Source organism: Erythrolamprus reginae, chromosome 3, assembly GCF_031021105.1.
Source record: "Erythrolamprus reginae isolate rEryReg1 chromosome 3, rEryReg1.hap1, whole genome shotgun sequence".
In the NCBI taxonomy this organism is placed as follows: Eukaryota; Metazoa; Chordata; class Lepidosauria; order Squamata; family Dipsadidae; genus Erythrolamprus; species Erythrolamprus reginae.
In genome coordinates, this window is record NC_091952.1 from 154,928,063 (window position 1) to 154,943,537 (window position 15,475).

A 15,475-nucleotide genomic window follows, 5' to 3' on the forward strand; every position below is an offset into this window, starting at 1 on the left:
GTGCCATGTGGGAACCGATGTGAGCTCCCCAACCGTAGAGGCTGGCGTCTGTAGTCAGAATCAGCTTGTTGTGTGTCTGAAAAGAAGAACCCTTGAGTATTGCGGGTGATGCCCACCATCTCAGGGAAGCCTTGACGTGTCGTGGTAGGTGAGTTCGTTGATGTGAGTGGCTCACCTTGGCCCGTTGTGCCGGAAGTAAAAACCACTGCAGGGCCCGTATGTGGTGCCTGGCCCAGGGCACAATCCCTATAGCCGAGACCAGGGTTCCCAATACCTTTGACAACAGTGACATGGGGACCCGTCTGTGTTGGTTGACTTTGGCTATCAAACGCTGTATATTCGCTATCCTCTCTGGGGAGAGTGAGACTGAGCCCGACAAGGTGTCTATGATCGCTCCCAGATGTAAAAGTCTGGTTCGAGGAATCAATTGGCTCTTTTCCAGATTGACGGTAAAGCCATGAGTTTCCAATGTCCGCATAGTTTGGTTTAAGTCCTGTCTCGCCTGCGCTGGCGACCTGGACAGTATGATGATGTCGTCCAGGTACGCCATCAGTCGGATGGATTGTGAGCGCAGGTGTGCCGTCAGGGCATCCAGAAGCTTGGTAAAAGTCCGGGGAGCTGACGAAAGGCCGAATGGCATGGCCTTGTATTGGTAGTGTGTTCCCTCTGAACAGAAGCGGAGGTATCTCCGGTGTGATGGATGTATGGGAACGTGTAGGTACGCCTCTTTCAGATTGATGGACGTTAACAGGTCCTGTGATCTGATTGAGGTTAAGATAGTTTGAAGCGAGTGCATGTGGAATCGCCTGTATTTTATGAATATGTTGAGTTGTTTTAGGTTGAGTATCAACCTGCAGCCTCCCGACGACTTGGGGACAATGAAAATCCTTGAGTAAAATCCTTTCCCCTCCTCCTGTGGTGGTACCGGTTCTATGGCTTGGATTTCCAGCAAATGAGCAATTTCGTTCTGCAATTGTAGCTTGTTTTGTGGTGTTCGAACTTTCGGGCAGTGTAGAAACCGGTTGGGGGGTTGACCTACGAACTCCAGACGTAAACCTCCCGACACTGTAGCTTGGACCCAACGGTCTGAGGAGGTGGTGTGCCAAGAGGCGCTGAAGTGCTGGAGCTTCCCGCCGATTGGCAAATGGCTGGCAGAGTCACTTGGAGCGGCGGAAGCCTCTCTGGGTGTTACCCCGAAAGGGCCGCCTCGAGCCCTGGTAGCCCCTGGGTCGGTCCTGGAAGGATCCCCGGTCGCTTCTGAAGGTTTGGTTTGAAAACTGACCTTGCGCGTACGACCTTTGGCCCTGACCCGCCCCTGTGGAGCTGTCCCAGCGGGGTGTTTGGCGCCTTGTATATGGCGCTGACCGCCGGTCCTGCCGTCTGCCCGTTCTGGGGAGGACCTTTCTCTTGTCCTTGTCTTCAATGAGGACTTTGTCCAATATATCCCCAAAGAGCATAGAACCTTGGAAAGGAGCTGATGCCAGTCTCCACTTGGACTTCAGATCAGCTGGCCAGTGTCGAAGCCACAGGAGTCGGCGTGCTGCAAGCGTGGTAGCCATGCCTCTGCCGGAAAACTTAGCCGCGTGCAATGTGGCATCCGCGGAGAATTCCGCTGCAGCTCGTAGTTTAGCCAGATCCTGACGTAGTCTCCCATCCTCCAGTCCCAGGCGAGATTGCATCTCCTGTATCCACTGGAGAGAAGCTCTATTGATGAAGGATGCAGCCGCCGCTGCCCTAAAGCCCCAGCTCGCCATCTGGTGTGCCTTTTTTAGAAGGATCTCCGCCTTCCGGTCCTCTGGTTTCAGGCTCTCACCTGTTTCGGAGGGCACCAGGGCGCTGGAGACCAGGGTCACGACCGGCTGATCTATGGGTGGAAACTCAAGAAGTTTCTCCACCTCCTCGTCGAACGTGTAGAAACGACGTTCTAGGTTGGATGGGCCTTGAGCCGCAGCCGGGTATTGCCAAGGACGTTTGGCTCCCTGTAGGAAAATATTTGATGCTGGAAAATGCTCTGATTCGGGCTGAGGTTCCTGGAGCAAGGCATCTGGGGTCTTGTCTGCCTCTTCTGCAGTCTTAGATGTACCTGGTAGGTTCATCACCTGTTTAGCCTTAAATAACAGAGTCCTGAACAGTGAAGGCTTAAACAGGCCTACCGGTTGTGGTTGTTCGGGAGTTGTTTCATCCTCAGAGAGGTCATACTCCCTATCGCTGTCTTCCCCAATGAGTGGCTCCTCTGATAAGGACCCCAAGCCCGATGGGGGCAGTGCTGAACAGATCTGCCCTGTTGTTGTTTGCGAAGATTGCTGGCCATATTTATTAGCCCCAGCCGCCATGCCTTGAGAATAAACATTCGCAATAAGGTCCTGCAAGTCGGGTGGCATATCCTGCCAGGTGCTTGCCTGTGCCCTTAATCCCGCCGCTGTGGGGGTGAACGTGGCAGCTGGCCCCATGGAGCTTCTTCTAGCATAGCTAGCTGACTCAGGTCTGTTCCATGTAGGGCCTGGAGAGGACATGATGTGTGGCAACGCAGGTGATTGCCTATCAGGTGACCATTCCTCCTCAGGAAAACTGAAAGCCGGTAGAGAGGAGGCTGGGTCAGGTGTTGTTTGCCTCTGGCCCAGTGGCACAGTGGAGGGGGAGGCCTGTAGAGCCGCCTCCAGCCTTTTTTCCAAGGCCTTAATACGTTTTTCGGCCTCTTTCATAGATGAGGCTGAGGCTGGGGACTGTGAAGTCTTAGACTTCTCCTTGGCCTTCCCTTTAGGCTTTTCCTTGGCCACATTGGGGGAGGCAGCCCTCTCAAGTCCCGCTTGTTCCTCCATAGTACTCACAATTTGTGTAACTGAGGAATCGTTGGTGTTTGGCCTTGTATTGCCTCGTTGCTCAGCAATTTTTTGGCTCCGGGACAGAAAAAGATGGCCACCGTCTTCTATTGGCCAATTGCACATGCGCACTGAGGCTACAGCCTCTTTGCGCCTAGCAGCTGCAGGAAGGACTTCTTGTTGGCACCTTCGGGTTGCACAAGTAGCAACCAACATGGCGGCCCCCATGCCGTTCACGGCTTTTCTTCCCTTTCGGGTGGTGGGGGGGTGGCGCGGCTTCCAGCCCCCCATCGGGGCTTGTGCCGGCTCCCGCTGCGTCTCCAGCGGCACGCCCGCGGCTCTGCTGGCCTCGCCAGGATGTCCGGCAGTCCCAGCGCCTTCTCTTTCGCCCAGCGGCTTCCCAGCCGGCGGCGGCAGCGGCGGCGGCTTGTTCGGGGGCCGCCGAACAGCTGAGAGGCGCGGCTCCGTTCCTTGCCTGGAGCCCAGCGATCTCGCCCTCAAGCTTTCCAGTGGAGGGGGCGGACCCCTCCACCTTCAGCTTACAGCCCTGGTCTGGCCACGGAGGTCAGGGACCCCAGGCTGGGTGCTCCTCTGCGGGGTGTTCCCACGGAGGGAATACAAAACCCCTGAGGAGGATCGTTGGGGGTGCTGCCCGCGGAGGGCAGAGACCCCTTACCTCTGTTCATCCTTCTTCTGTGAGCCTTCAATCTGCAAGACAAAGAACAGGATTAAACAGGTCAAAAAACAATAATTCATTTATATTTACATTTAATTACAACTTATTTATCTATATATATATATAACTCCTAAGAGCCCAACTCAGTATGTCTCTACTCTTGGACTGAGTTTTTAAAACTGGGGCTCATGGGAGCAGTAAGGGGGCGGTAGCTATTATTATGCTAATTATAACTCAGTCTCTACCAATAGGATTGGTACATTACCCATGTTGGACTCTCCTTCCAGATGCAGTGGAGAATGGACTGTTTTCACCTGTTTTTTTCACAAAAACTGAGTGGGCAAAGGGTCTGGGAAGCCTGCAAGGAGCTCCTGGGTGCTGGAGGATGACAAAAATGTCCCCATTGTTGTGAAAAATGGGCTGGTTTTGCCCATTTTTTTCAAAAAATGGAGGCATTTTTGCCTTCCCCAGACCGTAGGAGCTTTCTATATTTTAAAATCTTAAATGATGTAAGATGATCTAATTGATTTAAAGTTTAGCTTTTATTCATTAAGAATAACTATGCATACAGCATATCTATTCACTTCCTCTTCCATCTACAATCTTAATCTTAATCCTACATTAGGGTATTTCTTTTTTAATCTGCCAATGGATAGAAATTTAATATTTATATCTTAGTGTATCTTTATAGAACTGCATAGAAAGAAAATTTTGCTGGTGTTAGAAAAAGGAGCAGCTGTCATCTGTTTAAAGAAGTCTCCTGAATAGTTTAAAAATGCAGGCAAGCAACTGCTAGGAAGAGGTTTAGTACCAAATTCTTTCTTAAAGGCACAGGAGATCAATCCATTTAAGGTATCTTGTGAGTAGGTAGCAAGTTACATAGCTTTTACAAGTCTGGAATGGGTCTCCTAGTAACTGTACCATGCCAGTTGTAAAATAGTATGTTTGATTAAATCAATCTATCAGTGTGTCTGCCTGCCTGCCATCTGATTTCTATGGGCAGTGTAACTTCTAGTACAGTTATGAAAGATGGCAGCAAACATTAAAACACGTAGATAGAGGAAACTTTGGAGCATACTTGGATTAAATAAAGGAAGTCTTTGGCTTTACAGCACTTCGTTTAGCGACCATTCAAAATTACAACAGCACTGAAAGAAGTGGTCTATGATCGTTTTTCACACCTATGAACGTTGGAGCATCTCCATGGTCACATGAACAAAATTCGGATGCTTAGCAACCAAACCGGTTCAGATTTCTGCAGCGTCCTGGGGTCACAATCCATTTCTGTGACCTTCTGATGAGCAAAGTCAATGTGGAAGCCAGGTTACTAACTCTACAATTACAATGCTTCACTTAACAACATAAGAAAGGTCGTAAAATGGGGCAAAACTCACTTAACAACATAACTTTTGGGCTCATTTGTGGTTGTAGGTCAAGGACCGCCTATAGTGTAATAAATCAAATTAATAATATTTCTGTAGTGCATTTCAGACAATTTAAAGTGCCATGTTTATACTATTTTCATAATATAATTCTGTGTAAAAAATATTAGAATAGCATATAGCCAGAAAGTAAAACAGAAAGGCAGAAACTAATACAACATTCAAACCAAGATACTAAGTGCAACAGTAATATTTCTTAGCATGATTGTAATCCTGTTTTATTTTTCACATGACCCTGAATGCTTCAAAAGAGAAAAGTCAATTTTTTTGTATTCATACCCTTTATTAAATAAAAAATAAAGAAAAATAAAGAATATTGCTATGTTTTGATTCCTGCCCCCCACTAAAAACAGTCTAGTATTGAGCAAATGGCTGATTATAGAAATATATCAATTCTATCATATAATGGAGAAGGATTACATAGCAAAAAAGGGACAAGCAAACTAAAGCATTCTAGTCTTTTGCATTGTTTTATATTATCATGTTAACTTCATCTCCAGAGTCAGTAAAGAAAATAATTCACTGCTCATACAAGTGACATGGAGATTTAATTGACGCTGCAAGTTGTATTAACATGTATTCTATGCATTGCTTTCTATAATTGTATTTTGATTTATATCAATTTTTAAGTAAGTCTTTAGTGCTATTGCAGTGCTAATCTAGGAATGCATTCAGTTCCATTTATTGTTTTAAATGTGCCAATATGTAATGTGACACATTTAAGTAAGGCATGTTGGTGGCATATAAATTTTAGACTAAATAAAAATTAAAGAAAAAAAATCACAAATCAAGACTCATCAGCTGACAGCCAGAATACCTGGGTCTGGGAATAGATTCTGGTTTCTTGGTTCTGGGAGAGGGAATGCTGAGCGTGCCATGACTCAGAATGATGGGTAGGTGAAAATCCTCTGTCCTCAGCCACTCTGAAGTCTGGGGCCACCCGCTGCCATAAATCAATCAGTCAGTCAATCAATCAATCATTTATTCCAGTGAGATTTCTTTTTTCAAGCAGAAATATAGAAATATGGGAACTAGGCTACATTTTTGTACAACTGAAACCATTTAAGTTATAATCAGAAATAGATTACATTGATAACTACTGATTCAGACTGGTTCCAACGCAGAGAAAATGCAGTGCAAACTGTTCTCAAAAAGGACTATATTCAAAGCAAAACAAAAACCTTAAAATAATTGCACATTATTCTCTTTATACAAGTGGATAGTGATGATTTAGTGGCTGTCCTAATGCCACAGTTATATTCAGCTTTCCCCACTCCCCCTGCCTTTCTTCAGTAGGCATGATTCTTGCATTAGGCAATTGCTTCTTTCTTTTTTTCAAGAGAAGCAGGTGAAATGATGAATGTTTGGAGTAAGTGATAGACTAAATCGGGGGAGGTAACTTTGAGGGTAACTTCACATTTTGGCAGCAAATTACATTACTCCGAAATTATCTGATTATAATTATTAAATTTATATGCTGTCAATTCCCAGTGACTGGGTGGATCTTGTCTTTTCATAGATCATGGTTATGGGGACACAAAGCAAACTATTACATTTGATCCTTGCTCTCTCTCCAGTTTCCAGGGTACTGTTGTCACCCCAACTTAATTTTTTTTTCCTGGGCAGATGGGCTAAGTTCCAGACATACCATGAAGAGGTGACCCAACAATATTTTCAATTTCTGAGCTCTATGTAGGGCCCAAAGGTTTTCTAAATTATATCAGAGGCTAGAACTTCACTTTGCAATACAAACATTCTTCATTTAATAGATTTTAGTAAAAGGACTAAAACTGAGATGAGGCCCCCTTAATTTATCCTGACACAGATGGTGAGCAAATTTATGTTCAGTCCAATACAAGATTACATTTTTGAGCGATTGGGCTGATCTTCATATTAAACAACTACACTAAACTGAACAATATTGCATTTGTTCTAAAGAATCACTTTCACAGTCTGAAGTTGATTTTCTATCACTGTCTGTTCTTCTTGGTTTCAAGAGGGTATCCTAGCTAGCGCTTCTAGAGAATGTGGACTTAATTATTGTTACATAAGGCTTTGATAACATCCAGGTTGGCTTATTACAAAACAAACTCTATATTCAAATTTGTTCAAAAACTACATTGAAGTTGCACATAATTCAAAATGAGACTGCACACTTTTTAAGGGGGAGGAACATTTTATGGCTAAGTTGAAATATGTATAGTGAAAAAAAGAAAATGAGATAGGTGAAGAAAATGAAAGGACAACCGTGCACAGAAGTGCAGGGGAACCAAACATCCCTGAGCACCATTGAAATAATATAAACGTTCTTGTTTATATCAAAGATGAAGTGAATGTTGAAATGAGAAACATTCAAGGCTTTAAAAATTTCTTACTACTAAAATATTGCTAATTTAGTCAAAGATGACAATAATTAATGACATGTCAGACATGAATAAATGATATCCACTCAATCCTATAATTGAAATTATTTCCACTATTCTCAGCACATCCTCAACTTGGTATTTATCTTCTTTACAACTGAATATGCCACTCCCAACTTTTGCACATTTTCCTTCTTCAGTCTCATTATAGGAAGATCATTGGAGAACAGAGTAACTTCTTTATTTATTGAACTTTAGGATCAAGAGACAAAAGGATGAAATAATGAAAACAAATCCCACTGAGTTGTTTGCTTACATAGACGATACAGTGTGTATGTGTGTGAGAGAGAAAGAGAAGTTTTGAGAAGCCAATTCAAGATATAAAAACATAAAAAGCTCTTTATTTATATTTACATAGCAAGTCAACAACAATATTCTAGTATTCTGCTTTAAACAGCAGCCAATCAGATGACCATGGATGGTGCATAGATGGGCTATGAGGGTAACAGCATTTTGCATTTTTACTCACAGCATTTTATAATTAGAACTGTGTTATTTCTAATCTTGAAACTTCAGTGAAACTATCAAAACTATCAATCAAATTAAATCTTTTTGGTAGCCATCTACTTTTGCAGTATTGAATTCAAAACATTGTATATTGCTACAATTTTACATTTTGCCTAAATATATTTATCAATTTTTGTTTTCTATTCTTGCTATATAAAGGAAAACTAATCAATTTACTCATTTATCATATTATCGACAGTCTTATAGTTCTTCATCAAAAAGAGAAGCATTTGGGTTCTTTCTTTTTATACAGTATCAGGGTGTATTTCATCGATTTCTATAGCAGATGTACGCACCTAATATTGAGTCTTCCTTTACAGCATAAAGGTGTCTTTCTATTGTCAGCAAATGGATACCATTTGATCCACCCCAGTGATTTATGTTCTCTAAGATTTTACACTTAGCTATTACAGGTAAATATCTCTTTTTAATGTATTTATTACATTTTCTCATTCTACATGTCACAGTAATTTCTTAAGCAGATCTACAACCTTTTCCATACATTACTTTTATACATTTTGTACATTATCTTACAATATTTTCTAATTCTACATCTTCATACACTTTCTCTTCACCCTTCCGTCATCAATCCAATCATACCACTTTTCCCATATTACATAATAATCTGAATATTTTTGTCCTTTAAGTTTGTCCATCTCCGCGCATTCAATTTTTTAAAATTATCAAGCTCTCGGTGGGTATATTTGTATTTCTCCAATATTGTATATAAACAATCTTAGCTGCAGTTGTAATATGTAATCTCAAATATTTAGAGTTTTTATCATATTGTCCTTTAAATATCCCTAACAAAAAGATTTTTGGGGTGAATTCTACTGGTTATCCTACTATTTCTTGTAGCCAACTATGTATGCTTTTCCAGTATTTCTTTGCTTCTGGGCACAACCACCATGCATGAGAGAAGGTACCTTGCTCTTTTTTTTCATTTCCAATAAAGCAAATTTAAATTGGGTATATCTTCATTACTCCTGGGGGGACAGATGCCAGCAATTTTATAGTGGTTGTCTTTATATGATACCAATTTTGTTATTTTAGAATTTCTGTTCCAAATTTGTTCTCAATCAGCCAAATGAATATTATGTCCCAAATTTTTCACCCAAGCTATCATCATCCCCTTTAATATATCTTCAGCTCTGTCAAATTGTAATAAATAGTTATATATTTTTGTAAGCATTTTTTCTTCTGGGCCCATCAAAGGTTTATCTAATTGTTGCGTTTCTACCTCAATTCCAAATTCACCACTATCTTTCTTATATCTTGACTGGAGTTGAAGGCATGGCCACCAATCTATAGTTATGCCCTGTTCCTCCTTCTCCTATCTACTTTTAAATTTCCCATATTCATCTAAAATATCTTTATATTTAACGATTTTGCACATATCTATCATATTTGGGTGGATCATTGCCTCCATAGTAGGGGATTTTCAGTTGGGTATTTTCAAATAATGTTTTTTTTAAATCTTCTGCTATATTTGCATCAGCGAATCTCTTATCTTATGTCTATGGAAGTATTTTTATGGTTTATTTTCTTTGTCCCACAGAAATGTGTGCCATCTTTTTTGTAAGTCGTGGCTTTCCAATGTTAATATCCTTTTGTTTTTCAAATTGATCCAGTCTTTAAGGCATACTAATGATTCTGCTTTGTAGTAGACTCTTCAATCTGGGAGCCCAAAGCCACCTCTATCTCTGTCTTGTAAATCTATTAATTTTATTCTCAGTTTTTAACCTTGCCATATAAATTTTAAAGTCATTTTGTTCAGATCGATAATTTTTTTTGTCCAATTTTATAGGTATAGTCTGAAAGAGATAATTTTGGTAGGATGTTCATCTTAATAGTTGCTATCCGATCTAGTAAAAATAGTTGCAATGTCCCCCACCTCTCCAGGTCTACTTTTATTTGTTAAACTAATTTCAAATAATTGTCTTCTTTAATTGAGGAACATCTAGCTGTTTGATTAATTCCTAAATATTTAAAATTTTTGGTAATTTGTAGTCCTAATTCTTATAATTCTATTTCTTCTAATTTTTTTTTGTTTTAATGTCATATTTTTGACTAATAATTTGGTTTTTTGTTTATTGATTCTATGGCCTACCACCTCCCCATATTTTTCTATTTTCCTTATTAAGATCACTCCTGTCTCCTGTGTGTCTTCCAAAAAGAATACTAGGTCATCAGTAAACACCTGTATTTTATATTCTTCCTTTCTAATTTTTGTTTTTTTAATAGCTGGATTTGATCTAATTTTATTTAATACTGTTTCTAAGGTCAAAATACAAAGTACAAGTGACAGTGGGCATCCCTGTTAAACTCCTTTCATTATTTGAAATGGCCTTGTAATATCTCAATTTATTATTACATTGGCTTTCTGGGAAGAATATATTGTTTCAATTAGAATATATTGTTTATCATCAAATTTCATTTCTTTAATTTTCTGAATCATATACTGCCAATTTACATTGCTGAACGCCTTTTGCACAGCCAGGAAAACAAGCGCTGTTTGTTTTTCTTGATGCACTTCATAGTATTCTAACATATTCTAGACAACTCTTGTGTTAGTTCTAATCTGTCTTGTTGGAAGAAAACCATTTTGGTCAAAATGTATAATTTTGTTTAACGTTCTTTTTATCCTTCATACCATAATATTCATGAAGATTTTGTAGTCAGCGTTCAACAATGAAATTGACCTATAGTTATGAATTTAGTTTGTGTCTGTACCTTCTTTCACAATCAAGGTGATATGTGTTTCTCTCCATAACTCTGATATTTTTGAATTAATAGGACCTCATTATACAATTCTAATAATATTGGTTCCAATAATTATCCTGTATTTTTGAAAAATTTCCCTGGTAGACCATCTGGTCTAGGAGATTTATTATTCTTTTGTTTTTTATTGCATCATAATTCCATCACTCTTATTTGTCTGTTCAGCATTAATTTATCTTCCTCATCTACTGTAGTAGTGGCTTATTTCCCCACTTCAAATGCTTGTTTATTTTATCCATCTCTTTTCTATCTTGTACGTATAAGTTCTCAAAGTATTCTGAATAATCTTTAGTTTTTCTTCATTACTCTGTAGATTTCCTGCCTCATCCTGTAATTGGTGTACCATCCTACTCTCCTTTTCTTTTTTTTAAATTTGTATGCCAACCACAAGTTGGTTGCTTTTTATTCTCTTCAAAGAATAAAGTTAATTCTTTTTCAATAATTTGTGGATATTCATTATCTTGCAGGATTTGTATATCTAATGTCCATCTCTTCTTTCTCCTTATTTGACCTCTCCATATTGTTACTAAGGGATTGTAGTCTGCCCAGATATTTGGGATAATCTGCTTTCTGTATTTCTATGTTTAGTTCTCCATTTGCCCATACAATATCTATTCTTGAATATGACTTATGCAGATTAGAATAAAAGGTAAATTGTTTTTCTTTTGGATGTACTGCTCTCCATGCATCTATTAAATTAAATTATTTAGCCATTTCAAATAAAATGTTTTGGTAGTGTACTTCTTTTTCCTTGTTTTTTTTCTTATCACTAATATAATCTTTTAAAATGCCACTACTCCATTATAGTCTCCCACTAAACATTCATTTTTATTACTTGTCTCCATTATCTTTTCATGGGTTTTGTTATAAAATTCTTTTTGATTTTTATTGGGAGCATAGATATTTACCAGAAGCATAACTTTACCTGTTGATTTCAAGTATGAATAATCTTCCTAAAGTTTGTTAATACTTATATACCACTATCCCTCTTTTTTTCTTCCCTGCTAACGATGTATGGAGTTCTTCAAATTTTTTATATTCTAAATATTTTTGGCCTTGTTCTTTGTTAGGTGTTTCTTGAAGACATATAATATCTGGTTTTTGCTTTATTATTTTTGTAAGTATTTTTCCCCTTTTCCCTCCATCATTTAATCCTTTCACATTTATTGATATTAATTTGGTTTCTTTCTGCATTTTTCCATTTCCTTACAAGTGTTCAGTTTTTTGTTCTTTTTGCAGTTCTTTGTGTCCTGGTTCTGATTCCTTCTACCACTTTTTTTTTTACTTCTTTAGTTTCTTCTTTCCTTTCCTCTTCTTCAGATTCCTGTCGAATTTCTTGGCTTCCAGCTCCAATTTCTTTCCACTGTTTGATTTTTCTTCCATCTCTATTAGTTGATTGTATACTTCTTGGGCTTTATCCTAAATTGTCCACTTTAATTTTCCTGCCCTACCAGATTATTGTCATCCCTTCTAGGATGATCCATCTGAATAATATGTTTCTTTTATTTAACGAGGATGCCAAGAACCAGTAATCTTTTCTTTGTTCACGGACACATCTTGGAATCTGCTTTAATGGGATAACCTCTTTTGTATGTCATTGGCTTATCTCTCGTAAGTTTATAAAAGGTGTCTTGGATTTTTTTTCTTTTGCAAATCTAATATGCACTTCCCTGGGTAGGTGATGGCATTTAACAAATGTGTTTTGATTTGGTATACTTCATCCAAATCATTTATCACTTCTTGTTTGTCTTAGTGTAAGGTCTTCCTTGGTTTCTGTTCACCTTCGGGCCTAATCGGATAGGAACAAAGCAGCACTCACTCGCAGAAAATTCAAACAAAACACATTTATATATAAAAATGATTTGTACAAAACAAGGTCAGACTTTTAGTCCATGTTGGAAGTGCTCCCGGTCAAATTGTTTAATAGATAAGGAGTGGACTGTGGCCGGGAGCCAAATCTAATTTAGACATTCCTCAGTGTTCTAATGTCCTTCAAATAAACACACACACTCACAAATCTTCAGGTTTTTCTCAGACAGTTGCATCTTTGCACAATGAATTTAAAGGAATAATAGCAATTGCCAGTAAAGCATTTATGGAACCCCCATCTAGAACCTCCACCATTACAAACGTTGAAACTCTAGACCTCTTTACAGATAAATTCTCACTTATATGCTGTCTGGGTGTGGTCAACTGTTTCCTAGAGATATTCCGTTAGACTTTCTTTCATAGAGATATTACCTTCTAGAACTTTTCCCATAAAGATATTCCTGTCTGCTTCATGACCTTTTGACCCTGGCATCTAATAGGGCTCCTGATCCCCAATGTCTCCCCCCTCCTCTGACTCAGCCATTACCATCATCAGGTGTCTGGCGGTTCCTCAGGTTCCAATTCTCCCTCACTCTCACTCTCTGACTCAGCTGTCAGGAACACTGGCTTAGGGTACCAAGACAGACCTGGTCCATCTTCCTCAGAATTTGTGACTAACTGAGCTGGGCACTCACAACAATTTCTGTCACATTTTGGAACTGAGATAGAAGGAAGATTGATCCATTTCCAGATGTATCCGGGAGTTTTCTAATTCTTTATTTACTGTTGACATTTTTAGGTCCATCCATTCTAACTTTTCCTCTGTTTGTTCAGTCTTTGTTTTCACCAGTTTTATGTGTTGTTCATTTTTTGAATTGCCTCTTGAATCCATCCAATCTTATTATCCAGTTTCTGGATATCTGATTATAATTTTACATGGTTCTGTGATATCACTTCCTGCAATTTCACCATAGTTTCTTGAATTATTTCTAGTGTGGAATTCATTGCTTGTAAAAACATTACCTGTTCTTTCAAGTCAACATCTCCTCTATTGAACGCTGACTACATTCTTGCACACTTGCTGCCAGTCTCATGTTCTATACAGGTCCTTTCTTTTACCTAATCCCGTTATCGGCAATTGCTTTTCTAATTTCCTGCTCTTTTCTTGCAATCACCGCTAAGTTTCCTCCGGAGCTTCCTACTTTGCCATAAAATTTGGAATCTTTCACTTTGACAGTTCTATCCGTAGCAAATATGGGATTTCCATACTCTTTAAATCAGGTGTAGACTGTTTAAACAATTCTTCTTCCAAGTCTATTGTGGCTAGTTACAGCTTTGGTTTTGCCATGTTAAAATAACATGACAGGATGCTTTCATCCTGAATTAAACTTTATTTATTTCTCCCTCCACTCTCCAATGTTGCTCTCCCATCTATAATCCTTAGGATCTACATCTTTTTTTCTTGTGTAGTTCAAAGTTTTCTTGTGAAAACATGCACCAATATCATTAAAATGAAGCAAACATATTCTTCAATGCTAATGTGTATATGAGACAAATGTGGCACTGATTAATTAAATTAATTAATATAAATCTTTTTGTTGAAGATTTATATCTTTAAGGCACAAAATCCCCATTTTGTGTCTTTGAAACAGTGTATATTTGCAGAATAGTGCAATTATTCTGGTTATAACTGAACATTAAAAAAATATAAGAATGGAATACAAGAATGAAATAATTGCTGCCTTCAAGCACAAGATCAATCTTTCAGTAAAGATTTTATGTTTATCTATTGGCAACAACATTAGACAAATGCTATTAAAGAAGAAAAAATGATTTTTGAATGTTATCATACATTACTGTAGAATTTTTAGAGATTTTGTCTAACTTACATTGGAGATACTCTAGAATAATTTACATTAATAAAAACTATCAAAAATAAATTATTCCTTTTAGCTAACCCGAAGCCTTAAAAGGCAATCTATTTGCAAAGCAAAGGACGATAATTCTTTATTGCTTTCCTTACGGTATCCCATAGTAAACTAGATGGGAAGAAAAAAATACCAATAGTTCTGATTTTTAAAACAGTGCCCAAATTTAGATCGAACAATAGATAGTAGATTCTAAAATTGCTGTGGGTCATTCAAATCCAAGAAGTAGCTAACAAGGATGACTTTGGTTCTATTGGTACTGTCTAAAAAAAATATTGATATCCATATAAGTTATGTTTTAGAAGTTATATAAAAAAGCATAGCTCCCAATTTGAATGCCATTTAGGCTAATGTTTAAGATTATTTCTGAAAGATCTCTAATAGCACCTGGTCTGATTTTGGTCACTTTGTTGGTTATACCAATTTTTTGTAACATATGCTTATGTTCTACTATGCACAGTGAAAATTCATTGTTCTTTTTTCCTTTTTGTCATTTTTAAAAGAAGATAATGATCCTAACCATACCATATAATTAAAGTTAACTTGCCTTTTTTATAATTTATCTTTGACTTTCATAAGGACAAAGCTTCAGGTTTTACAAAAAAAATCAATTTTGAAATCAAACTATGACATTTGCCTACAAAATCTGGTATCCGTGCTATATCCAAATATGGCAGACTGAAATTAGGGGGAAAGACTAGAATAGGTAGTAACATTTTCAGGGCTTTTAAAATGTTAGATTTATTATTAATTTTCACTGCAAAGTCCCTTGCCAAGAAATTGTAACTTACTAACAGATAACATGAAAAAAATCTTACCTTTTTGTATAGACTTCTCAGATCTCTGTATTGCCACATGCTATTTAAGACCTGAGATGCTGCCTTCACTACTTTTGGTGAGTGCCTATTAGGGAATTAAAAAAATCCGACACATGTGAGAAACTGAAAAGCACTCATTAGTTCAATCAATGTTATATGACAACGTTTCTCAACTTCAGCAACTTTTTAGATGTGTGGACTTCAACTCCCAGAATTCCTCAGCAAGCTGCAGCAGCATGATTGGTTGGGGAATTCTAGGAATTGAAGTCCAT

The 15,475-nt window shown here is 38.3% G+C and overlaps 1 protein-coding gene across 9 annotated transcripts in view; it reads right to left on the reverse strand.

The window, feature by feature from the left end:
• Nucleotides 1-15,475, reverse strand: part of CTNND2 (catenin delta 2) — a 269,783-nt gene that overhangs the window by 42,514 nt on the left and 211,794 nt on the right. For 5 of the 9 annotated variants that reach the window (XR_011558671.1, XR_011558672.1, XM_070747081.1 and 2 more), the window contains 2 exons: nt 15,204-15,288; nt 5,755-5,880 (listed from right to left, as the gene is read on the reverse strand). Coding sequence is in view for 7 of the 9 variants with exons in the window: in XM_070747081.1 (XP_070603182.1) it covers nt 5,755-5,880; nt 15,204-15,288 (211 nt within the window). In the remaining 2 variants the exon portion in view is untranslated. The remainder of the gene's footprint in view (nt 1-5,754; nt 5,881-15,203; nt 15,289-15,475) is intronic. The other 4 variants (XM_070747087.1, XM_070747085.1, XM_070747086.1 and 1 more) reach the window with 1 other exon arrangement.